At 48.7% G+C, this 24,973-nt stretch overlaps 10 protein-coding genes across 10 annotated transcripts; 8 read left to right on the top strand and 2 right to left on the bottom strand.

Annotated features, from left to right (window-relative positions):
* Positions 1-725: 725 nt before the first annotated feature.
* On the top strand, positions 726-2,083 carry BDR25DRAFT_339896 (branched-chain-amino-acid aminotransferase 5; the record flags this gene model as incomplete). Its single annotated transcript, XM_033693449.1, has 3 exons — positions 726-802; positions 874-990; positions 1,041-2,083. The coding sequence occupies exons 2-3, from the start codon at positions 918-920 to the stop codon at positions 2,081-2,083; spliced, it is 1,116 nt and encodes a 371-aa protein (XP_033552838.1). The 5' UTR covers positions 726-802; positions 874-917.
* Positions 2,084-2,779: 696 nt separating this feature from the next.
* BDR25DRAFT_278753 (putative transporter) lies at positions 2,780-4,583 on the top strand (the record flags this gene model as incomplete). Its single annotated transcript, XM_033687704.1, has 6 exons — positions 2,780-3,039; positions 3,088-3,597; positions 3,649-3,805; positions 3,853-3,999; positions 4,053-4,238; positions 4,297-4,583. The coding sequence occupies 6 exons, from the start codon at positions 2,780-2,782 to the stop codon at positions 4,561-4,563; spliced, it is 1,527 nt and encodes a 508-aa protein (XP_033552837.1). The 3' UTR covers positions 4,564-4,583.
* Positions 4,584-7,109: 2,526 nt separating this feature from the next.
* BDR25DRAFT_278748 (polysaccharide export protein) lies at positions 7,110-8,603 on the bottom strand (the record flags this gene model as incomplete). The annotated part of the gene is made up of 2 exons (XM_033687703.1): positions 8,452-8,603; positions 7,110-8,401 (listed from the first exon to the last, which is right to left on the bottom strand). Exon 2 carries the CDS (start codon positions 8,352-8,354, stop codon positions 7,110-7,112), a length of 1,245 nt encoding a protein of 414 aa, XP_033552836.1. The 5' UTR covers positions 8,355-8,401; positions 8,452-8,603.
* A 3,132-nt stretch (positions 8,604-11,735) lies between these two features.
* On the top strand, positions 11,736-13,436 carry BDR25DRAFT_253625 (uncharacterized protein). Its single transcript, XM_033686252.1, has 2 exons — positions 11,736-12,749; positions 12,800-13,436. Exons 1-2 carry the CDS (start codon positions 11,935-11,937, stop codon positions 13,080-13,082), a joined length of 1,098 nt encoding a protein of 365 aa, XP_033552835.1. The 5' UTR covers positions 11,736-11,934; the 3' UTR covers positions 13,083-13,436.
* A 303-nt stretch (positions 13,437-13,739) lies between these two features.
* On the top strand, positions 13,740-15,317 carry BDR25DRAFT_339892 (uncharacterized protein). The gene is made up of 2 exons (XM_033693448.1): positions 13,740-14,314; positions 14,405-15,317. Exons 1-2 carry the CDS (start codon positions 14,002-14,004, stop codon positions 14,875-14,877), a joined length of 786 nt encoding a protein of 261 aa, XP_033552834.1. The 5' UTR covers positions 13,740-14,001; the 3' UTR covers positions 14,878-15,317.
* A 100-nt stretch (positions 15,318-15,417) lies between these two features.
* On the top strand, positions 15,418-19,009 carry BDR25DRAFT_339891 (uncharacterized protein; the record flags this gene model as incomplete). Its single annotated transcript, XM_033693447.1, has 3 exons — positions 15,418-16,458; positions 16,511-18,430; positions 18,485-19,009. 3 exons carry the CDS (start codon positions 15,418-15,420, stop codon positions 18,848-18,850), a joined length of 3,327 nt encoding a protein of 1,108 aa, XP_033552833.1. The 3' UTR covers positions 18,851-19,009.
* Positions 19,010-19,025: 16 nt separating this feature from the next.
* On the bottom strand, positions 19,026-20,663 carry BDR25DRAFT_379627 (S-adenosyl-L-methionine-dependent methyltransferase). The gene has a single exon (XM_033697622.1). The coding sequence runs from the start codon at positions 20,495-20,497 to the stop codon at positions 19,097-19,099; it is 1,401 nt and encodes a 466-aa protein (XP_033552832.1). The 5' UTR covers positions 20,498-20,663; the 3' UTR covers positions 19,026-19,096.
* On the top strand, positions 20,548-21,776 carry BDR25DRAFT_350271 (uncharacterized protein; the record flags this gene model as incomplete). The annotated part of the gene is made up of 9 exons (XM_033694678.1): positions 20,548-20,654; positions 20,694-20,761; positions 20,808-20,879; positions 20,909-21,034; positions 21,176-21,267; positions 21,311-21,352; positions 21,390-21,481; positions 21,517-21,584; positions 21,664-21,776. The coding sequence occupies 9 exons, from the start codon at positions 20,548-20,550 to the stop codon at positions 21,774-21,776; spliced, it is 780 nt and encodes a 259-aa protein (XP_033552831.1).
* Positions 21,777-22,127: 351 nt separating this feature from the next.
* On the top strand, positions 22,128-23,708 carry BDR25DRAFT_350270 (uncharacterized protein; the record flags this gene model as incomplete). The annotated part of the gene is made up of 6 exons (XM_033694677.1): positions 22,128-22,223; positions 22,387-22,526; positions 22,572-22,597; positions 23,178-23,297; positions 23,332-23,529; positions 23,662-23,708. 6 exons carry the CDS (start codon positions 22,128-22,130, stop codon positions 23,706-23,708), a joined length of 627 nt encoding a protein of 208 aa, XP_033552830.1.
* A 213-nt stretch (positions 23,709-23,921) lies between these two features.
* Positions 23,922-24,292, top strand: BDR25DRAFT_350269 (uncharacterized protein; the record flags this gene model as incomplete). The annotated part of the gene is made up of 3 exons (XM_033694676.1): positions 23,922-23,932; positions 23,972-24,021; positions 24,072-24,292. The coding sequence occupies 3 exons, from the start codon at positions 23,922-23,924 to the stop codon at positions 24,290-24,292; spliced, it is 282 nt and encodes a 93-aa protein (XP_033552829.1).
* Between the last annotated feature and the right edge of the window lie 681 nt (positions 24,293-24,973).

Here is a 24,973-nt window from a genome sequence, read left to right as displayed (position 1 = left end):
GTTGCAAGATCGCTTTTTGTCAGAAATCTCGCTTGTACAGGTCGTCATATCCGGCTTCCCTGCCTTGAGCAGGTATGCATATGGCTTAATCCCCGGATAACGTCCACACCGACGTCTTTTCATGGAGCATCTGTGCCCAGGAGCGGTGAGGAGGGTCAGCAATACATGGGCTTTTGCTGGAGCAAAAAGTGTATCGTAATTCTCCCTAACTTGGAAATTGATATTCAGAACGTTACTATCTGGTTGATTAGTTTCCACGCAGAGGGATCGGGCGGTATTGGTTCCTAACACTAGGTAAGCTGACAGCCAACCAAGGATTTTAGAGAATAAAGGCCGAAGGAAAATACGCCCCAATGGAGTGATGGAGGGTGTGATCAGTTTTCGACATGCGTGGCAGGCTAGCCCTCATCTATAGGTGGGCTAACGACAGGTGACTAGGTGTCTGGAGGTGGATCCTTTGTGGCAGGCTAGTTAAGAGGGGAGCACTAGGGTATGTTCTGTTTAAATCAAGCGTGGAAGCTTTCCAGACAGCTATCAAGGCTCAGTGGCATTAATTCAATTCTTGGATCGCTAGTGCTAGTTCTTAAATCCATGAACTTAGCATTCCAACGGATATAATTAGGTTTGGTTTAGATAATCAGCCGTCCAATATGAGCATGAAAACCCGAGTAGCTGCAGTTTGCTATTTTCAGATGATTCAATGCCGAATACTGGGCACAAAGAATGAATAATCTCAGAAACGGCGGTCAGAGCAACCTCAGCCTCTGTGTACGCCGAGCCCAACAGGAAACGCAATATCAAAGTAGGTCTCTAAGCCCGCACATCACACCATATAAAGTGACAAATATTGACACCTTTTATCTTTTGCAATAGAACAGCAACGGAGGTCTATTCAACTCAAGCTTACATACCAGAACATGACGGCCTTTCCCCCCCCTCCTGTCAGTACGATTGACTGGACCAATACGAAGGACTCCAAAGTCCACGAAGGTGTGTGAACTCCACCGCATTGAATTTATGGCCACTAAGGTTCTTTACAGTCAACGGCCATATCGAGTCTACCTACTCAAAGGCAACTGGCAAATGGACACCGCTCAAGTTCATCTCCGACCCGTACATGCGCATCCACGGCATGTCGCCAGCCATCAACTACGGCCAGCAAGCTCTGGAAGGTTTCAAGGCTTTCCGAATGCCTGGAAAACCTGGTGGCATCGCCCTCTTCCGCCCCGACCGCAACGCTATGCGCTTTCAACATTCCGCCGAGGTGCTCTCGATGCCGCCAGTCCCTGCTGATATGTTCCTGTGGGCGTGCCGCGCCGCGGTCGCGCTCAACGCCGAATACGTACCTCCACATGAGTCTGGTGGGGCACTCTACGTCCGGCCCCAGCTTTACGGTTCAAGTGCGCACCTTGGACTCACAGCACCAGATGAGTACAAATTCTGCGTATTCGTTGTTCCGACAGGCGTGCATTTAGGAACACAGCCAGTCAAAGCGCTGATCCTAGACGACTTCGACCGTGCAGCGCCTAAGGGCACGGGCCATGCCAAGGTGGGTGGCAACTATGCCCCCGTATTGAGGTGGAGCGACCAGGCAAAGACAGAAGGGTTTGGCATCACACTGCACCTGGACAGTGCGCGGCATGAAGAGGTGGACGAGTTCAGTACTTGTGCGTTTATCGGTGTGCGTTCTCAAGGGAGCAGTGACGACGACGTGACACTGGTGGTCCCCGACTCGCCTTGCGTCATTGACAGCGTCACCAGCGACAGCATGCAGCACATCGCCCGTAGCAACGGGTGGAAGGTTGAGAAGCGGTCTATCCAGTACGCGGAACTGCCCGCGTTTAGCGAGGTGTTAGGCGCTGGAACTGCGGTAGCCTTGGTGCCAATACGGTCCATTACCAGGCGTGTGATGGGGGCTAGCGCTGAGTCGGAAACGGTGAGATACCTCCCCGATGATCAGCACAGTGGCGGGCTAGTATACCTCAAGCTACTAGCGCAACTGGAGGGCATCCAGCGGGGCAAGGTACAGGACGAGTTTGGGTGGCGCTTTGAGGTGCGGGCGGAGGATCAAGACATCCACTAGACCTATGTGCACCTTTGTACTCTCAGCTCCACCTAATCATATTGTATTAAAGCGTCTCCTTGTATCATATCATTCTCAACAAATTGAGGTAGTGACATCATATTCATTTATTAACGGTTCAGATTTGTCAGCATTCTACGACAGCCATGGCTCTCCCACCCAACGCATCACTGAATGTACCCCTCAGCACACCGAAATTGCTCATCATGCCAACAGCGGACCTAACGTGCATCTTAAGTTCGGATAGTTCTTACTACAGCTTATGCCAGACCGCAACTTTAAAGCGCGATCGCAATTTTAACCGTAGACGGCATAAATTCCCTAGACTGGAGTTCGGACTGGAGTTCGGACTGGAGTTCGGATTGGGGTTCCTTCCAAACCATCCCTATGGATTATCTTATAGTCTAAGTGGGGTCTGGGTGGTAGTGGGTATTTCAGGGGTAGGATAAGCTGAGTCAATATGGAGCATCGACAGCTCAACGGCCCACACGTCACCCGCTTGATCCTTTGTCCACTGGTGAAGGTGATGATGACTTCTGTCCACAATTATTCCGAGGACGGGGTCAAAAGTAATAAGGGCATCTGAAAACCATTACCGACATGTGTACAAATAGGAGAACTAGCATTATACCAATAGCATTTTTACTCCATTTCTGGAGGTCAACGACCACAGCTTCAATAGAAGAGTCAGTATCAATGGCCTGTTCTGAAGACACTGAGAAGCAGCAATATTCAAAAGAGGTCGCCATTGCACCGAAAGATGCACCCTCCAGGCCCAATGCTCGCCCAGCGTGTTTCCGCTCGACGGCACAGGAGATTCTGTTCATTCTAACAGTTACAATGGGTGTAGCCATGCCAAGTCTCCTTCAAGGAAGTACCATCGTCATATCTTCTTTTGTGAGAAAAGACCTTAACATGACGACTTCTCAGACAACATGGATCACAGCCTCCTCGGCGTAAGTCTCTCAGTTTCCCCCAAATATTCGGAACGCTAACGACGGCAGCTTAACTTCAGGTTCTTTCCTCCTATTCTTTGGCAAGGTTGCGGATCTGTTTGGTCGAAGAGGCATGCTCATCGCCAGTCTTTTCCTGTTCGCCGTTTTCTCCCTTTCGGCAGGATTCTCGCACAATGCCATTACCCTAGACGTTCTCAACGGAGTTCTGGGCTTGTTCTGTGCATCAACTGTCCCCCCTGCTCAAGGTATCCTTGGTAGCATATACGAGAAGCCATCTAAGAGGAAGAACTACGCATTTGCCTGTTTCAGTGCAGGTAATCCGCTTGGATTTGTGTTCGGCTCTATCTTTTCCGGAGTTGCGACACAGCTCTTTGGATGGCGTGCATCATTCTGGCTACTTGCTATCATCTACTTCGTAGTGGCGATTGTGGCTTGTTTTATAGTCCCAGTGGATGACAGTGAGAAGCTCCCTCTCTCAATTCAGACGATGAAAAAGTTTGATGTCGTTGGCGCAACATTGACTATTGGTGGTATTGGTCTGCTTTCCTTTGGTCTCAGGTAAGGAAGGTGTCTTAAACGAGGTGACAAAAGCTCACAGATACTGTCCAGCGTTGGCTCAGATGCTCCCCTGGGGTGGAAGACTCCATACGTGCTAGTCTTAATCATATTGGGTATCCTGATGATTATTACTTTCGTATGTTGGGAGTGTTGTTTTCCATATCCACTCATGCCAATGAATGTTTGGCGCGATAAGGAGTTCTCTCTGGTACGTTCTCTGTAGCTTTGAAGCGGTATTTGTCTAATTTCTTTCAGCTGATCGCAATTTTACTACTTGGTTTTCTTGCTTTTCCGCCGATGACATTCTTCGTGGCACTGTATCTTCAAGAGCTATGCAGATATTCTGCATTGATGACGGCGGTACACATGCTTCCTATGGCAATTAGCGGGATCATCGTGAATGTAAGTTCGAAAGTTGAGAAAGACAGGTCGATGATGTTGATGGTTCGTTCTAGGTCATTGCCGGGCTGGTGTTACATGCGGTTTCCAATAAGTTATTAATGGGAATAGGAGCTGCTGCCTACACCATGGCTTTCCTTCTCGTTGCTGTCCAGCGCTCCGGTGACTCATATTGGGCATTTACGTTCCCGGCCCTGGCCATTGTTGTCGTCGGAGCCGATCTTGAGTTCAATGTTGCCAATGTGAGTACGAAATCTCTCCAGCTGGGTGTTGTAGCATAGCTAATTCACCATTCCCAAGATGTATGTTCTTTCCTCCTTGCCCAAATCGCAACAGTCCATAGCCGGCTCTATCTTCCAAACAGTCTCAAAACTCGCTGTCACTATTGGCCTCGGCATCGGTACAGCGATCCTTAAAAGTGTTTCTGAGAATCCTGCAACCTCCGGCTACTACGCACACGATCCCTTTGAGCCATACTCTGCAACCTTTTGGTTTGCCATGGCATGTACCTTCATCAGCCTGCTCCTCGTGCCGTTCCTCAAGATTAAGACTCAGGGCCATGAATAATAGTATTAGAAGAGTCTCGGTGTCAACGTATCATTCCAGCTGTACATAGATCTGCAATTCAGAAAGACATGTTTAAGACTTGCCGTTGAACTTCCAGTTTAAGCACCAATAAAATATTGACAGATTGCGTCAGTGCCAGAGGAGGAAAAGTGCTAGCATTTAGCCTGGAGGGAAGATATGGCAACGGAAAGTGGTAGCTGCAAATGGCCAATCCAAACGAGAGGGTGCTTGAGTTACTGAAACTATTGTCATAAAGTCCGACTAGCACTTAATCTGATTGAGGAAGCCCTACGAATCACTCGGTTCGTTCCTACTGACTTCTATGCTAGGTTAGTGGCTACCCCATGTTGTGGATCCCCCACAATTCAGCCCAGTCTAACTCCTAATTACCCTTAAGACAGGAGAGCGGATTGCCCCTCACAATGATGACCATTTCAAAATACTCAACTCTACTATGAAATGATGTCATTTCCTACAGACGCTGCCTTGTTTTGCCGCAGGGGCGCGTCAGCTATTCTAACGAGCTAGGGAACGGGATTGACTTGATGCCTAACCCGAAAAACGCTGACCTTCTCAATCCGCTCCATCATCTCGAAGAAATCCTTCCCAAACCTCGGAAGCGATTTCTCGGACGAGTAGTAACCTCGAGTCTTCAACCTAACTCAATCAAAACAAGCCCCATTAACCAAACGTGACACCTACGGACCCTTGAATTTTGTCAACCTAATTGAAGGAGGTCTGGCCTAATCGAACATACCTGCATTATACCAGCTGCTCCGCTTAAGTCCATCCTCTAGGGATTTCCGTTTTGCGTGTTATCATCCAGCATCGTGCCCTAGCGGCCTCTTAAAGGCTGCTCCCACATTTCAATTCTACACACTTTATTGTAGATAAAAGTTATCCTATGCCATAGTTGTTCGTCCTCGTAGCACAATAGATACGTTCTCCCCATACCGTTTCACAGGTATGCTCCATTTTATGTTCAGCAAATCTTAACTCACGCTGAATAACGACATCCTTGGTTTTTATTTCCAGAACAGGTGCCTTCAACCGGTAGATTGCTTGTTCTAAATACTTAGGTTTTCCGGCATTTAAGAAACAATCTTGCTAGCCTGAGTACCGTAACTTGACCAGATGGTTGATTACGAAGTGCTGCAGAGTTGATACCCACTAGGATATTTTCCCCGAACTTTCTCTAGGAGATGGACTTCCATTGATGGACATTTTTAATACCTCGTCGATCGCCCGATTAAATTTGGAGCTAGTATTGGAGACTCGAACAACAGTTAGCTGCTTTAGAGCCCCATGGCAGCGTGCAAATAGGATACGTTATTATAGGCGCGTTAGTGGCGAAAACGAAGGTCTCTTTTCCGCCTCCGGAATACATCCATGATTCCAACGCAATATTGTTAAAGGTCGGGTGATCACTTACTCGACGTTTCCTCTTTACTGTAGCTTCTTTGCTACGTAAGGTAAACACGTCTTGGCTTCTGAAGAGGATAGTGTTGTCCAAGAATTGGTTATGCGAGTTACTTGGTCCTACCCTAGTATCCCCGCGGGCGAGTAAGCAACGGAAAAGGACCCTAGACGCAATTGTTACCTTAGTTCAGGATGTGAATCGCTTGTCTGGTGCTTGTATTTGGGATTCTTAGAAGGTGGGTACCTAGAATGTGAGGAAGTCGAAATATATAAAACGGAGGGTGCGGCTTATGCTTCAGTATTTGACCTCTGTGTCGACCAACCCCAAACATTCACTCGGTCTCGTCTTATGTGGTTGAATAATAGGGAGTATAGCGACGTCTTTCAAGATGTTGTAAATGCAACATTTAAGATTGATTAGGGTTGAATTTGATTGTACCCTCCACTAGCTACACGAGAAAATAATGAAGTACATGACTCTACAACAAAGCTTAAGTGAGTAATGCACTGTGGGATTCTTATATTTTCAGTAGTTATAAACTAAACTAAACGGATTGTATATAAGAGTACACTATATTAGCAAGTATGTAGTAGTAGAGCCTATTGTTTCCTCTTATTTTGCCAGGACCTTTGCATGCAGGAGCTCATCCAACTACTGACCCAAGGAGGAGTTTTGCCCCAGCCTGGCGCTTTTAAGTAAATGATAGACTTGTGCGTTTTATTAAGTTCACTGCTATTGGAGACTGGAAGTCTTCGCGGGGAATGGCTTAGTCGCGATAGTGCCATATGCTCAGCCTTCATACATTGTTCATGCGCTTTTCTATAGGGCATTAGCTCTACATCAAAGGATCTGCCATAGTTACATGTGAGTGATATTGATTCAGCTCCTTGAAAGTATCATGGCAAGGCCGATACCTAAATTAACCTCTCAGCTGCCCTTGTACAGAGGATAGGATGCTGAACGCTTACGCTCTACTTCCCCCGTCTTCCTGAGGATTGAGTTTTGGCGTTTAATAATACGAGTTCACGAATACGCGAACTTAATGATACCCTGAGCGCTTCGTTAGTGCTGAGCAGGGTTGAGGCGTCTCTGAATTTAAATTGTAGAGCAGATATGAAAGACACAACTAGAGATGTTTCCAACCATTCTTTACTAATACCTGCATCTCGTTGATAAGACAATAAATCCCTGGTTCTATCCTAGGGTTTTTTGTGGGGGACGCCGATTTCCACTGCCTTAGCCTTGAGAGTACTACTAGGTGTTGAAGGAGACGACTTGGAGTGCCAACCCATCGGGCCAACCGGTTGATCCATATTCCTGTAAATCGCGAGTGGAAAGATGGCCAAGAGTGATTTGGAGACGCTTTGACAATGTCATAAGCATCAACATTATATCCAACACGAACATCGGGATTCAGCCACACACCCTTTACACTGCTCAATGGATTATCGGCATGTATCAGACAACATTCGGATCCCTCAAGGTGCAGGGACGCGAGAGAATCGGAGATGCCACGAAATCTTAGAGGCGAGTTTGCGTAAAAAGGATCTGCATCCATGGCCACTATGCCATTCCAACAGGATTGCACTAGGACAGCCTGATCTGAAACGATAGCGGCGCGTGAGGCCGATGCTAGGAAATATGGCCACGTTTGGGTGACGGGTTGGGCTCCGCTGATATCGCGGAGAGCGAACGTATCATAATATAAAGGGGGTTTTGAGAAATCCAAAGCGCAGGCGGCAGCATAGTGGCCAGAGTTGGTAGATAGCAAGGTGAGAACATCGTCGACAGTGAAAACAACATCGTTCAGCCATAACACCTTCGTAAAAGGTCTGGGGTCGGTATCGTTGGCACGGGGCATCATGTCCATGACACGGTTGCGCAGGTTGGCCAGGTACGGTATCCTGCGCAATTCCATCTTTTTCCTTGCTGTCCACATCCAGCCATGTTTATCGGGAGGCGGAATCCGGGACATTTCGTCTTCATGCGTGCTTTCCTCGAGCACGATTGTATTCGGCACCTGCATGCCTAACAAATCGGCCTCCAGATCCCGAAGCGCGCCCTTGCTGTCGTCCCAGCTGCCGCTTTCCAAGACAGCAACATATGTGTTTTCAGCACCCAAATACTTTACAAGATCCACAACAGCGCGATTCCAATGCGACCTTAATATTTTCTCGTTGTTCCAATGAATACTTGCTATGAAAAAGCGCTCGTTGGGGTTGGGATGGTACGATGATGAGACGTTTTGGGTAGATGGGGAGCGCAACAGCTCGTAAGTGTCCCAGGTGAGAAAGAATGCAACATAGATAAGAGCGACTCTGAGCCAGATGCGTCGCGAACGGCGAAAAAAACGGCGAAATCTGAGATGCATAGTGGGCTAAGACTTTTCAGAGTTGGGGTAGGCTGCCCGCGGATTGTCTGAACCATCATCAGTGTCTCGTCAAGTCTCATCGCGAGTTGTCACATACTCAGTGGACCAGGGAAGAGTGGGCAGTCTCCATCAGGCCGGGTCGAAGTCGCGACTAGGTGATGATGGAAGTGTTGAGGTAGAAGCAGTGAAGTGAGTGTTGAGATGTCCTTACGTTCAAAGATTGGGAGTTCAAGCCTGCGGATAAGAGCTTGGCAGAGAGTGTGGCCAGCGTGCAAGCCTCCCCAGAACGTTGAAAGTCGCCGCGCCAGACTGCGCCAGGTCAGCCCCCGCAAAAGCCAAAAGCGGGTCAAGTTTGAGACATTGCAAGGCTGATAGACCTGTAACTGAACGTCATCTCCATCGTCCACACTCCCAACTACTGTACCACACCACACCTATGCAGCATGTCGATCTCGCATGCTCCGTACTTGGTAGGCCCATTGGACTGTATGCGCACCCTGTCCAGCTTGTTTGAAAATTGCAGGAGCTGTATTTATCTAGTGGTACGTTGCGTTGCGCAGTGCGATAAGTCATCTGTTACAAGATTGCATTCCTTCCTTCTGTTCTCCCGTTCCCTCCGGTATGCTATCAAGACCTTGGCTAGCCTCTGGTCGGTTCTCCAATTGCACGTGCTGCCCACCTTGACTTCCACTACGCCAGGCAGTAAGGAGTTGCAAGACCTCTCTTTCCTCTCAATCGAACTAGCTGTACGGATTTGGCAAACCGGTCGCTCGGAATGGGGCATATGTGGAATGCCGCATTGCCGGTCCTTGTACCGAGTTTCTCAGCACAAGCAAATGTCAAGTACATCCCGCACCTCTTGGGGGCGATAGAGAATACGCCCTGCTGCTAATGAAGGCGAAGCGCTTCGTCAGGGGTTCGTGCCTGCAGCAGCTCGAGATCTATACGTGGGGTTACGCCAGCCTTGCAAATACACATCCGTTTCCTCCCCAATCGAGCAGCTGGTGTTGCTGGGCCACGTCCGTTGCTAGTTCTGGGCGTCCCCATTTCAACTTGTTCATAACTTTCTGTATCAACAATTATTTCGGTTAGGGTTTCTTCAAAATATACTGCTGACACCTTGCAAGCTCTAGGAAGTCACTATTGTCCAATTATCTCAGATAGTGCAAACGCATCAACCTAACTTCGAGTCATCGTTCTTTTGTGTGTGATTGGTTTATTTCCCCTCTTATTCGCGCACACAATACCTGCATGCGACAGAGACTAGATTTCAACAGGATAGTGCTGAGAAGGTTGATAAGAATGCGGTATGCGGTGCTCAATGTTCCCATGACCTTGGCATCACTTTGTGCAATTGGTCCTCTTCTACACAACTTTGTCATGAAAATGACTAACTAGGATGGATGTAAGGTTAACAACGAGCACGACTATAGAAGAATAGGGCCCGGATATAGCCCAAATTTCCAGCTAGTCTTTTCTCGCGTTTTTATAGACTGCCGTATGTATGTCGGCCAGATAACTGAGGAACAATGTTTGCAGTAGTCACACGATAGTCGGATGCGTCGTCACCATGGTCGTATGCATCTCACGATGGTCTATGTTGCCAAGACTTACCCACTTGTTTCGCACATATATAGACTCCGACGAGCACTCCTCTGGCAATCAATGCAGTTCAGTTTCTCTCATCTCTGTGCCCCCACAAGCTTCACAAACAACATCTTGCGTTCGGGTTCAGAAAAACTGATCGAACCAAACTTTCTCTCAGGTTTGGCGCGCACTTCTTCATCTTGACAATCCGTGATATAAGTCCGCATAACGTCTTCAAGTTCAAGGATCTCCAGTGCCTGATTGTCGGAGTTGATCCTTCGACAGACTAGCAAATTTCTAAGTCTGGTATCCGGCAAGTCAGCCACATGGGGAATTGCAATAAGAGCAATAAGATGCTTATAAGAGTGAGGCAGTTCTATTGAGGTCTCCGCTAGCCTTCTGTTCTTGGAAAAGCCCTAACTTTGTCTCAAGAAATGAAGAAGGCGCGACTGCCAGCCCTCGAAATGCTTGGGGGGATCTGTGGAGGCAGGTGCGATTTGACGACAACCCGAGCACCGAAGCAAGCACCGAAGAAAGACACAATGCTGCAACACTACATTAGCCAGACAGGATACGTCGAAGAATGCCTCTGGTAGCAATGCGACCCAAGTGATCATGATGGGACTCAAATACGACTGGAGCGATCGACCGGCTCTCAAATGTAAAAATCCATAAGTCTCGGGAGTTGAAGAAATGAAAGGAGACGCGAAAGGGTCGACTGAGATCGGCAGCATAGCGAAGATGTTGCATCTGCTCCTCACACTTTACAAAGGATGTCGGCTCGAGCAGGTCGGCTGAGGCTTTTCGTGCTATCCGAGAAAAGTACAAAGGTGCACCTATAAACAAAAACCCCTTAGGCACATGCCGATATCCATTGACATGGCTTCTAGTTTCTGCAAGGAAGTCTTCGAAGGTTTCTACCAGACACATAGTGAAACGGCCCTGACTGAGAAGTGCGAGCACTACGTTTTGGACAAACGAGACAGGAGGAGATGGAAAGTACTCGGATGCTCCATGTCATCCTCTGATCCCGCTCCATGAGCGGCCAGTACCCTTGGGAGGCAACAGATCTGCCGAATATACCCACGACGCTGAGCCTGTTTAATATTCCAGTCCAACGCACGCCATTCCTCACAGCTTTCCCATTGTTGAGTTTTTGTGGCAGCCTCCGCGGCCAGATTTTGGAGCTCGAGTTCCGAGGCTGAAAAAAGTCACCTCAAACAGCCACCCGTCGGGCAGCAAAGCGCCAAGATTGCAAGAGAGATGATTGGACAAGTGGACCTTCGCAACAATCCCCTTGAAGTTCACGCGCGCTGCAGTGCTGCTTTCAGAAATAACAGTTACAGTGTCGCCCTTTAGTATGAGAATGTCCGCGGCTCTGTGCTGATGACGGAAATTCGGTGTCGAAACTATTTTGAGGAATATTATTTTGAGAGTTCCGTCCACGGTTCCCATCTCCCCTCACGGGGGTGTTTCATGTTGGAAGCTTGTTCGTATTGTGGCGCTTATCGTACCTGTACCTGCATACGACAAGCACGAGCGGCTGAGGCGGCGCCCCCAGCGGCATTGTGCTTTTCCCAGCGGACAGTTGAGGGCCAACGGCGAAAACAAAAGCTGCTGGAGGTGGGACAAGACATGGAAATAGGATGGAAAGGTCCTGGTGAAGAAACAAGAGCGTGCTCCAAGCGATCAGCAAGGTGTTTGTCGGCCCGCCGACCAAGGAGGCGGGTGATCAGCGCTCGGACCTGCATTCTTCAACTCCTTAATCTCAGGGTTCCAAGGCACGCCCTCGTCCACCAACCCGCCTCTAAACCACCTTGTAAAACGCAGCCCTGCTTCTCTCTCCCTTTCACTGCACATTCTCTTTTCTCCTTGTGAGAGTCCGCTCTTTTGCAACTCATTGCCCGTCAATCCTTGATCTCCCATCGCGCGTCTGGAATACGTGCAACCACACTCTTTGTAACTTCTATACATTCTCCAATTGACCGCCACCATGGTGTCATTTATCTTGTCTGCCGTCGTGCTGCTCTCCGCACTCCTGCCTGTGACCTTCGCGCAGACGCATACCGACTGCAACCCTCTCAATACTACAGGATGCCCTAACATGCCTGCACTCGGCGGTAATGCCTCATTTCACTTCAACTCTACATGGTCTTCGAAGCTTTGGAAAACCACAAATGGCAAAGTTGACCAATATGACGACGGTGCTAAGTTCACTATTGCGCGAAGCGGCGATTCTCCCACCATTGCATCCTCCTTCTACATACTCTTTGGACGAGTATCTATTGTCATGAAGGCCGCGCCCGGCCAGGGCATAGTCTCTAGTGCAATCCTGCAATCCGAGGACCTGGACGAGATCGACTGGGAGTTCTTGGGTAGCAATACCACTCACGTACTCACCAATTACTTCGGGAAAGGCAACACCACCGATTATACCCGCGGCAAAGAATTTGGAACGGAGAACCCGCAGGAAAAGTTCCACACTTACACAATCGACTGGACGAAGGAGCGCATCCAGTGGTGGGTCGATAACAACATGCTTCGAGAGTTGAAGTACGCAGAAGCGCTCGGCGGGAAGAACTATCCCCAGACCCCCATGAACATTCGCCTGGGTATTTGGAGTGGTGGTGACGTGAAGAACAACGATCCCGGCGTGGTGGCCTGGGCTGGTGGCAAGACCGACTTTGACAAAGGGCCATTCACCATGTTCGTCCGCGATGTGTATGTCCAGGACTATACTACTGCTAAAGAGTATTCATGGGAGAACATGGATGCCAGTGGCAGCTTTGAGAAAGTCAAGGTCATCAAGTACGTTGACGAACAAATCTGTATCTATTCCTTTAGCTAACCTATCCCAGTGGTACTTCCGACGCTCTCACAGAAGCTCACAAGCCCCACGGCGTGAAGAACCGCTGGAATGCCCTTTCCAAAGGCGTCCAGATCGGGATTATTTCTGGCGTTCTCGGCTTCGTTCTCATCTGCATTATTCTCATCACGATCTGCTGCGTCAAGCAGCGCCGCGCCGGCAAACGTGAGTTCGCTGCCCTCGAGGCCGAGCAGAACAAGGAAGCATCTGAGCTTCTCGCATATAAGCAACAGATGGCAAGTGGCAGATTTGGATACGGCAACAATCGCGTATGAGAGCATTGGCAGGATTGCATTCGAAGTCGCGATGAGAGAGGGGTGCAGGGATAGTAATGTTTCAGAGCATGCCAAGGGTCTCACTTGTCCGCTCGAGTCCCTTCGTCCCTGCATTGCCCTACTCACCAAATCGGCAGCTCCTTTAGCGACAAGCGGATGGATAACGTGGTTGACTTGATGGTGTGGAGGAACAAATTTGGACTACACACTGGTTGAGAACGTCCCTTTCACGAAACACTGATACCCTCCTGTGGCACGGCAAGCCTTTCAAGCATCTGTGTATCTATTTCCTTTAATCACGTGAGGCTTGATGCCATGCTGTAGAGATGAAATCCCAGCCTTTTCCAATTTTCGAAAGATCGATAGGAGAGTTTACGTGCCGGTACCGCAACGCTTCCCAAGTTGGCGGATGTTTGTTGAGCCACGAGTGTGGCGAATAGGTGTGGCGTAAGTGAGTGATCACAAGATTGCTCCGACATTTAGTAGGGAGTGGACAGATGGACAAATCTCGTATTCAGCCCGTAAACGGAAGCTGAATTACGTAGATCCAGCATCATCTTACAAGCCCTTGAAAAGCAAAAACAGCAGCAGCAATCTTGGCAACCGTGGGGAGACTTCGGCGCTTTCAACGTCACTCACTCCACATCTCCACGACTCCAAGTGTCCACTTGACTCCCACAAAGTGACTCTGCCACAATTAGCAGCCCACGCCATCACATGGTTGCGTGCATTGCGTCTCTCCATATAATCCCGGCATAGAATGAGGGTCGCGCCTGGACGGTTATGCACGATATTCTACAAGTCACATTACCCACCTTGAACGATTTACTATTCACTGCTCTCGACCAATACGAGCACACCACACCTACCAATTAAGCAGACCGGCTACGATACGGCTATTTAACGGGCCATAGACACCATGATGAGTCCTGGCAGACAGGGTTCTTTTCACGATGCAGTGCTTACCCCTCCTGCCTCGTCCGTCACGACTTCACATCATCCCTCACCTCTTCCGCGCCCGCGACAACATCCACTTAAGCCCGGCGGAGTCAAGGAGAGCTCGTTGATCAGCTATCTGGACCAGACAGTCAAGGCTGTGAAGAGGCGATGGGCAAAGCGCATGTTCAAAGACGAAGAGCTTGGACAAGGCGACGTGAAAGGATATCATCATTTCCGAGAAGCTGCAAAAGATATCGAGGACCTGGTTGATGTCATTTGGGTATCTGGATCTCGTAAGTTTTCCTCCACCTCAGCACCATCCTAGCCCCTCTCCCCGTGTACCCTTCATTCTGTTGACCAAGTCTTAACGTTCTACGTTTTAGCAAACCTCCAAACCCCCTACCTCCTCACAATTGCTCTCATGATTACTGATTTCTTGCCCGGCTTTCCTCCCTCTCCTCGCATAACCTTCCGCCTCCTCGATAAGATGGACCATGCCTTCTCCTCCCTTCTCCAAGGAAAAGACTCCGATACTGGTGACATTCTCCCTGGTTTTGAAAACGGGAGGAAGCTGAGTACGACGGATAAAGTCAGGCTCAAGAGTCTTGTAGAGAGGACGAGGTTGACGGTCGTGGACGTCTTGGGTGACGACAACGCCGATGGCGAGAAAGAAGATGAGAGTATGGGAGAGGGAACGGACGGTGAAGACACGGTGAAGTTCGAGGGCTTTGGGAATGAGGATGAGGATGAGGATGAATGGGAGGAGATGGAGATTGCGAAGGTTTATGAGCGGACGATTGGGGAGTTGGGAGATGTGCTTGGTGGTCCACCGATTGGGATTATCACAGATGATTGATGCAGAACATTTCATAGATTGAAGGTCTTGTATGGTTTCTGTGTTTCATTTGGTTTGCAACATGCAATGTCGCTTATGGCTCGATGAGCGGCAGCGACAGCGACAGCATTTTCTCAAGATATCCCAAAAATTTTCGTCTCCAACCTTTTCTCTTCTCTTCATACTGGTAGGCTCTTGCAAGAGAGGAACCAGACACGAAGTGGGCTGACAAGGAGGTATGATCTCCGTCATCGGCTTTCATCGGCCCATGCCCGCATAGCGGTCAGTGAAGGTTGCGAGGTGCGATTCCACGTGGCTACCATTCGAGGCAGCTGGTGATAGATGACGTAGCGCGTCTTTCACCACCCACACCCGACCAGACGCCAACGGCAACAATCGCAATCGTAGGCATAAAAAATCATCGCCGAGTCAATGCCACAAGCGTCTCCGCTCTTCCTTTCAGCCTCAACCCTCATCTATTTGCGCGCGTCTCCCGTTTTAATGTGCTCTCTCCTTTGAGTATCTATCCTATAGCTGGACCCTCCACCGCTCTAGCTCGGCATGCCGGCATACCGGTCAGCCGGCATCCGCGTGCGCATCGGCGCCGCGAGTCTTGCCGATACCATCACACCGGATCTCGAATTGCTCAAAGCGAAAGCGCGACCAAAGAGCGAGAGAGCGGAGGACCGGCTGCGGAAAGGTGAGCTACTTGTGGAGGAGAATGTGCCGTTTCCGGGGGATGAAGAGTGCATGGGGGTTAATTTCCTCGGGAACGTGCCGTTTCTGCAGGCCCGGGTTGGGAAAGACTTGTTCAAGAGCGGAACGGGAGACAATGGCGAGGGGAAAGGCGTGGATTGTGCGAAGAAGAATGGGAGAGGGCAGGCATTTACTGGAGCTGGAACTGGAGGACATCGCTCACAAGGGCCGGCGGCGAGAACGCGTTCGCATACCCCGGCGGCGGGAAGTGAAGCACACGTCGAGCTGCCACCCCATGGCGCCGCTGGGTTTGATCACACCGACTCAGAACCCAAAGCACTTGCAGTCCATGTCCTACTCACTGATACGACATTCTTCCCAGGGCTCTATGATAAGCCACGGCACTTGAAGATCGAAGTCTTCTTCAACGGTATTCTAGCTAGCTGCGTCCGCGCTCACCCTATAGAAGTGCGGCAGGATAATAGCCTGTATCATCAGATGTTCTCTGGGTCGCGGATCGAGTGGCTCGCTGAGCGGCCCTGGGTGTTTCTCCCTCCGGGGCAGAATGCTGACGGGAGTTTTCGAGGTCCTAGTATGACGATTGGTGCGCAAGAGAGGTGGGGTCAGATTTGTGCTGCGCTGTTGGAAGAGGCTGATGAGCGGGGATTCGATGAGAATGGGGAGCGGCCCCCGAGTGCGGCCTACTTGGAGAGTTTGGCGGTTATGCAGATGCCGGAGGATGTCAAAGACATGCAGAAGCCGGGAGGGCGGAGCTTTGGCGTTGTTGATGTGGTTATCGCGTATGGACAGGGGAAGAAGTTGACAGCTGGTGTGTCGTATTTGAAAGAGGTGACGAGGATGGTGGATGGGCGGTATACGAAGCGAGACAGAGGTAAACAAGAGGAGGTAAGAGATTCTTTGGAACTGGTGATTCCAAGTCTTTACTCACAGTTAGCAGGAACCAGGTAGACCAGCAGCCAGCCCTACCAGTCTTCCGCCCCTTCCCCCGTCTGTATTTAAGTTTGGTGCTGCAGCTTCGTCAGCGTCACAGGTTGATGGGCCAGCGTCCTGCTCTTCTGATCTTGATGCAGAAGGAGATACGGACTCCGACTATGAACCGGTTAGCCAGGTTACAGAGGGGGGGCACGGACTGGCATGGACGCAACCACAGCTGATGCCCGTGACACAAGAGTCATTCCTCCCCCAAGTTTCGACTCCACTAACCCAATTCCCGCCACACCCGCCTATGGTTCCGATGCCAGACTTTCAGAGTCCCTTTCCGGAGTTTGCGAATCAATTCGGAAGCCAATTCGGAATGGCCCCCTCTACCCAATTTCCCATACCAGCAGGATTCCCAGAGGTATCAGAACGATTAAGGATTAAGGCGCAAAACTTCTACCAGGCTACCCCATCTCACTTCTCCTATGAACCTCCGTTGAGGGGCCTCACTGCTCCCCCTCCACCCCACGGGTTCGCTATTCGTCCAGGAATGAACCAAGGATTTGAGGCCCCTTCGTTGCCAACTCAAGAGCTTGCTCCGTTCCAGCAACATCTTCAAGGCTTCGGCTATTCTCCAGAATCGAACCAGGCAATTTCAATGTCGTCCTCTACCCAAGGCCCTGCGGTTTCTCATGCACCGCACCCCGGCCTTACTTTTCCTACAAAACCAGTTCATAGCTTCGAAATGCCTCCACCAACAAGCATACCAATTCATGGAACGTCAGCACCTTCTCTAAATACTCCCATGCAGACGCATGCATTTTCCAGCCCTGCACATTCACCATACAAGAGAAGCCGGCATGTCTCAATGGGACCCGTCAATGTGACTTCATTCGACCCCAACGCTCCTCCATGCGATACGACACCTTCATATGGTATTTCGCATCGTGGGATGTTCACCCAGGCTGGAAGCCCTACAGATATCTCATCACAATCGCAAAAGCAAAGAGCTAGCGGGCAAGGTTACGTTCACCTCGAGTATAACCCGTTTGCAGCACAGCGAAATCCCTTAGCTGAAGGGCCATTGCCACCTGTTGGGCTCTTTCCTGTAACCAAGCGGCCTCGTCCAGGTTCTTTTGATGAGGTCGTGGGCATCATTGACCCCAATCAGCCTCGATCTAGTATTTTAGTGGATCGTCTTGTTATTACGGGAAAGCATGGTGCACATATTGTAGATCACCAATGGAAGATCGCGCAGAGGGTTGCCGTGAAGCATGAATACCCGATTCCACGGCCCTCGCGGACATCAAGGCTCCAGGAATCCCCAGAATCAGCAGAATACATTCAGCCTTCCACTATATCTCGCCGTCGAACGAGGAACGCGCAACCAGTAGATCCGACAACCCCGCCTCTGACTTCTCCTGGCCCAACACAGGATCTTGACATGACAGTGAGCGTGGACAGGACAAAACGTGGAATTATTCATGAGGGAAATCTGGCCCAGATTTTCGGGAAACCGCCGACCATGGGACCTACGCTGAGTAGTGAATCATACGGCTGGGCTATTCCGGGTAATGGAAGTGAGAGGGAAATAGGTGAACAGGGCGGTGATAATTCTTGTAGTGATGATGGTGTTCAAACGTTGCCAGCAACGCCTGTTGTAGCATCGAATTCCCGGGTTCCGGAATCCTCGAGCGACGTGGGGGATTTTCAGCAAGCGAGGGGGAAGATGAAGAGCAAGCAAAAAGAATTAATGGTACAGGGGAATGAGAAACCTGTAGTGGTTCAACATAAGGCTTCGAAAGTTAGCGCTAGGCAAGCCCGTCGTAGGCCCTCGACCGTTGTTGAGTTTCTGGGGGACGATGATGGTGAGAGTTCCGAGCTTTCTAGTGTTCCGAGTTCTCCGGAGCCAGAAGTGAGGAATGTGGGTAGATCAACAGTAAGAACCATTATCCGCTCACTCTGCCCAGAACCACACTAACACATCCTACAGCGGCGCAATCCCAACCTCCTCGCTAGCACCAACGACTCCGACCCTGATTTCACGCCTATCACCGCAGCATCTTCCTCCTCATATAGGCAAACCACCCAGTCTCAACTCCAACTCGGAAGTAAGGTTCAGCGGGTGCGCCAACCCCGACGCCTTGATCCTGAAATTTTCGTCGATAACCCTGCGCTGAATCAGGATTGTGCGATCGCGTTTGCACAGGCGGGACCTTGGGCCAATGGTCTGGGTCTAGAGACTGCAGCTACGGATGGCGGGGAATGCGTGGTGTTGAGGCAGGTTAAGGCGGAGAGGATGGGATGGTTTTCCGAGGAGGGAGTTGTTATTGGGGTGAGGTATTTTGTTGAGGGATAGGGCGGGCGAGAATGAGGTGGCGAGGTTGTGGAAGTATGTGAGGGCAAGGAGAGGGATGAAATGTAAGATAGCTAGTAAGGGTGTGTGTGAAGGATTATCCCGAGTGAGAGGAGACAGGGGCTTTTAGGCCTCGAGGTTATATGTTCAACAAGGATTGAGAATTGGTATGTATGGATTCTCCGAATCTCTGAATACCGGTTAATCTTCCACACTTTCCCTCTTCCATAACTTCGAAATGCCATCTCCCTACTCTAAACTGCCCTGCTCAATCCCAGTCCTTCCCCCTCTCAACCCAACCTCAACAACCCCAAATGCACACCCCACGGGCTCATACACGTCCCAAACCACCAACCCTTCGTCCGTCTCCTTAACTAACCTATCCCAATGCCCCCGATCCCTCTCCCTCGCATTCGCATACCCTAGCATTTGAATATCCGCACTCCTCGCTCCCCTTTCCACAAACGTAGGCACAGTCCCTGGTTCCGGTAACACTACCTCCAGGAGCGCTATCCTCGCAGCGGGATTAGCTTTGAGTTGAGGAAGGAGAGACGAGAGGATTTTGACGCAGTATTTATCAGACCAGTCATGCAAGACAAAGCGCAGGAGAAATACATCCGCAGCTTCGGTCTGGGGCGTGAAGAAATTATGGGGTTGGAACTGTATCCTATCTCGCACTTCCTGGGGTATTTCTTCGCTCTTGACAGACTCGATTGTGGAGGGTAGATCTTGCACAATAAAGTTCGGATGGGGGAGTTGTTGCGCTAACGCAATCGACACATGGCCCGTTGACCCTCCAATATCCACAATCGTACTCCCGGGCCCCAGCCTCTTAAATACCGGCGCGGAAGCTGCGAGGCCGGCGTTAAACGCGCCTTCGGATAGAAATCCTAGAGTCTGGTGGTAGCTTTGAAGACTGGTTTCACGGCCTGGCTTGCTCATCCAATCGAACCACGTCTGCTCAGTTTTGTACGCAAAGTTAAACGGGGATTCGTTCGGTTCTTGGGAGTTTTGATTTTGTTGGAGGGATTCTGGGAGCGAGAGGAAGGCGGGGAAAATATCGTCGAGGTTATGCCGCAGAACGCCGCGAAGGCGGGGGGAAGTCAGTAGTGCGAGACTTGTGGGCGTGTGGGCGACACCGACGCCCTCTTTGATGGATTGTACTGAGTCCTTGTTCCTGGTATGTGAGTTGGAGGTCGGATTGTACTGCACTTCGGTGAATATCCCCGTGGTGGATGCGTATCGGATTATGCGTTTGAGAATATCAGCATTCAGTCCGGTTCTTTTACTAAGCTCTTCGTAGCCGATACATCCGTTTATTGGTACCGCCTCAGGGATATTGTAGTAATTGATGGTTCGCAGTACGCCAATGTCGACCTTCATGCTTACGAGCGGATGTATTAATGCGTCTATAGGACCAAGAACGAGTTCGGCAAGATCACGACATAGTTGTGCGATGGACATGCGGGACATATGGATTTTGGGCGGGCAGTCTGGGGGTGGGAAGGAGGGGATGGAAGTGGAGAATTGGGGGTGTGGGAGGTTGCGGTTGGTGAGGAAGTTGGTTATTATGGAGGTGTGGTGGGTTATTAGGGATGCGAGATCTGTAAGGACTGGGGGAGAGGGTGATTGCTGGGAAGGTTGGGACATGGTGGAGGAAGGAAGATATGGTGTGATAGGTATAGAAGAGGAAATGGATGATGAAGTTTTCCGCGGCGGCTGCGAGTGTCAAAATGTCGCTGGAAGATTTTATGGATGGTCGTCGGACATATGCAAGCGATGGCCATCGACAATCAAGGGTGGAAGGGTGATTAAGAGGAAGCTCTCTGATTGGCCGAATGCGCAGAGATGAGATACAATCTTCCCGAATAAATGAATCCACAACGGCAATTGGATCCCCACATCGCATTGCAGGTTCACAAGGAAGCTCATTTAGCAACTGAAGAGTTTCGGTGTGGAGAAGGACCGCTCAATGTAACCATCTCCGGATTTCCTACCTCTTCTTCTTTTCGTAGAAGATTTGTGAGGCTTCGTTTCTAGCTTGTCTTTGCATTTTCGAAGCAAGTGGCGCGAGGTCATCCTTTAGTATTACAATTACACCATCGAAGAGTCCTCGAGCGAGAAAAATTAAACCTAAAATGTACCACCATGAACCCACCTTCAAGTCGGACGGTCTAAAGAAAGCTGGTCACCATCAGGAAGGCATTAATAAGTGTTTTCTCTATATTTAGGTTCAGTTATCAAATTAGAGTCTTGTGGATATGGAACAATAGAATAAAAATGAGGAGCGAAAGGCGATATTTGACTAGGTTAATTGACGAAGCAAAGATGGGAAAAATCTCATTCAAACTGCGGCTCCAGCTTCATTGTCACGATTAACTGGGACATGCCTCGGACTACCCCCGGAGGGCCATCGCCACGTGGCCTAGTACATATATATATATCCTTTCTCAAACCAGCAAGTCTCCTATCTCATGTTACTTATTGATATTTTCTTCACTGCACGTCCTAGGAGGATTGAACGCGTTCATGCCACCCCTAGCCAGCAACGCAAAATACTTCACATTCATGCACCCAAAGGAGAGAATCGTTTTGCTGGGGATTCCTTACTATGGATTTTCTATTTTGCATCAAGTTCCCTAAGGCTGTGGCAATCTATTGTCTCCAAGTAGAATCAAAAAGCTACGGTCTATCACTGTTAAGCGAGAAACCCTGTTGAATTCGATGAAAAAGAACTGTCCTGGCAACCGAACTAGGCTTTATACCTCAACACCTAGCTAGTTTAGGTCTAGATTAGGGGTAGCGTCGTCAACAAGCTAGCTTAGTGCCTCTTGAAATACAACAGATGTGTGCCGCAGTTTGCTTCATTTCCTTCCTAACGCGGCCAGGTAATCTCTGGCTGATACCCCTGGGCACCAGCCCATTATAAATACCGTGAGAAAAACAAGGGGTAGCTAATCTAAAGCCAAAGAAGTGGAGGGCTTCTAGGCTAAGAAGAGAGTTAAAGATAGTAAGCTTATCTTGTTTCCAAACAATTCCGTGCTAGACTAATAGCTTTACACCCTGTAGTATAAAAATAGAAAAGATTGCATAACTATGGAAAGCAAATAAGTTTTGCAGACACTAAAATTTACTAGGATCAAGTTATATACAGCTGTTGTTATTCACTTGCAGTCTTTTTAGAAGAGTAAAGAGATAAAACTACCTCTAACTCTACATAGAGAGGGAGGGTCTAAATAGCCTACTAAAGGCTTGTAAGCGCACTAAGTGTAAGGCCGAGATGACGCTTACATGCGACAGGTATATATACTATTCTGCACGCAACAATCAACTGTTGGTTGATTATTCACACCTTTTTGGTTGTATTGGCGCAGTGGTACAGAGCTCCGTCCTTACACTAAGCATAGAAGACAGCATCTTAAGTTTACTAATAGAGCTGCAGAGACGCTATAGAATAGTTATAATAAAGCGAAGATATTTAACGCAGTGCAATTCTGCTCGGAAGGCTTCTGCTAAGAAAAGCAGCTGTGATGGGTTAGACCCATAAGGACCTGCAAGCGGACCAGATCAAAGATCTGGGACCCGGTATCCGGGGGACATCCCATCTCGCTCATAAAATCGACTATGAAAGCTGGTTCCTCGTTGATTCAACTGATGCATGCCTTTTAGCTGTCGCTTAGTGCATATAGCTGTGTCGCTGATCCTATGGTCCTATGGATCTGAGCGCCCGTTACAGCAGCAGTATAGACAGTTGACAGAGCTGTACCTACACACTGCTACTAACTTCTTACTTGCCTATAACACGCTGCTGCAGAGTAAGGCGCGCCTAGAAGCGAAACTACCTAATTTCTTTCTAGTCTTACTGCTAAATAAAGGGCTAACGGACTACTACCGAATAATTAAAATTATAGATAATAGCAAGATAAATCTAATAGAGCAGTTAGAGTACAGAGCTGTTATAAGGCACTAGAATCTGCTCCTATGCACTATAGCCTATGCAGCTTTCTACCTCTTCTAACTACTGCAAGAACATTATAAGCGAGCTACCCCCTAGCTTTAGTTAGCACAAGCTTTAGTATAACCTATACCTAACTAAGAGAGAGCATGTGGCAAAGAAGATAGCGTACAACAAGCAGCTAAACTAGATTAATAAGCTATTTTCTAGAGCAAATGTTATGTGGTTAAAGAAAACGCACGCTAGCTAATTACAAGAAACAAAGCATGCTAAGCGTAAAAGTGTTAGCAAGGGTTAAATCTGCTGTGAAGGACAGTAGAATAGCAGCGCCCTAACAAATTGCTACCTCAACTACCTTCCGCGTAAGTTTATGAGGAGCATGGCTGGCTTTAGCCTATCCGCGTAAGGTAGCTTTTAACTGCCGCAAGCGAATGTGTTGGTTTCGCGATTACTTGAATAGGCCGTGTGGTCCTTTGTTGACGAGTGGCTGGACTGGTTTGACTCGTACTCGGACGGTGACAGCGTGGAGAAGCAGGAGAGGCAGGAGAAGCAGGAGAAGCAGGGGCAGAAGGAACAGCAACAGAAGAAAGAGAAGAGGAGGAGGAACAGCAACAGAAGAAGGAGGAGAGGAAGAGGAAGAGGAAGAGGAAGCAGCAGCAAGGGAGTGGCAAGGTGACAGTAGCGGCAGCAAAGGATTTCGACAACCTCATAGCTCAGGGCTCCCTACGTTTATTACAGCAGCTTTGCATTATCCTCCTTTAGGACTTAGTAGTTATAAGGCAAGAGGTTCCTGTGCACCTAATCTAGGTCAGTCTTATCTTCTCTTAGACTGACTACCTAGCGTTTGCGAACGATGTAGAGCTCTCACTACTAGACGTAGAGGAGCCTGGAGAAGTGCAGGTTTGAAAGACACTCCCTGTAATTACTAAACAACTTAGCGTCCTACAGCAGGGCCTCACGCGAGAGGTTAACAACTAGGGCGCAGAAACAAGAGAGCAGCTTAACAGTATTAAGATACAGTTAGGAGACTTACTTAAGACCTGCATCTCTCTAACTCTACAGCCTCTGCGTTGTACAATATTAGCAGCTTCTACCTCTACAACGCCTACTTTAGCAGCGATGGCAGTAAGGTCCTTCTACTCTAAATTAGCCTCCCCTTGTCCTAAAAGCACTCCATTACTACAAGAAGAGGAGCCGTCACCACTAGAAGCCCTCTCCCGTGCAGTAGCAACCGTCTTACAACTGTGGAGGGAGTGGACTGTGGCCTAGCCCGTGGCCCGTTCGTGCAAGGAATAGAGGATCTGTACGGGTCCCGCTGGCGCCAGAAGCACAGCGAGCAGGTGCTCTACGGGCGGAAAGTTATTATTAATGAGATTCGGAGAAGACAGGCGCAAGGCATGAGTACAGTCGCAGCAGTGGAGGGAGTAGAGTCTATTCGGCAGCGGGCCAAATTGTCGCTCTATCAACTGTACCAACTCCTTAATAAGTAGAAAAGAAGTACTTCATGGTTTGCTGTAAATGTCACGATTATGCACGAGTAAGGTTATAGAGCTTCGCGGAGGTCTAGTTCAATTACTACGTGAGGTATCATAGTAGGTACAAGACATTGTGTAAGGAACAGGAAGGTTTAGAAGGAAATTAGTAATTAAATACTTAGCTTAAAAGTCTAAGCACTTTAAGTATAAATTAAGCTTATTCTAAGTTTAGTTAGTGTTAAGGCAGTTTATGCTTAAGTTTATATCTATGTTATGTTATATTTATGTTAGATGTGCACTAATAATACTCTAGTACACATCTAATACAGTTATGTCTAGGATCTAGAGAGGATACTATAACAGTACCTTCTCTCTTATTAGGAAAAGAATTCTTTATATTAGTAGTTCTAGCATTAAGTTATCTTTATTAGGGTATAAGTTTAGTTTAGATAGGTATTAGGCGTAGAATTAGGTTACTGTAGAGTTCTTTTATAAGGCTTCTATAGGTTCCTACAACAGTTTGTTATATTTAGTCTATTTTATAAAGTATTTATAGATATGTTTTTTTTTATTAAACTAGATTTATTTAATGTCTTTTATAACATATTTTAGTTTATTATTTATAATAATAGGTTTAGGTAGCAAGTTTAGCTGTCTAGGTAGATAGTTAGATTTAGAGGCTACTTAGCGCAGCAA

The sequence above is a fragment of the Lindgomyces ingoldianus genome (genome assembly GCF_010093535.1).
Source record: "Lindgomyces ingoldianus strain ATCC 200398 unplaced genomic scaffold BDR25scaffold_4, whole genome shotgun sequence".
Taxonomy (NCBI): Eukaryota; Fungi; Ascomycota; class Dothideomycetes; order Pleosporales; family Lindgomycetaceae; genus Lindgomyces; species Lindgomyces ingoldianus.
This window is presented reverse-complemented; position numbering and strand designations above follow the sequence as displayed.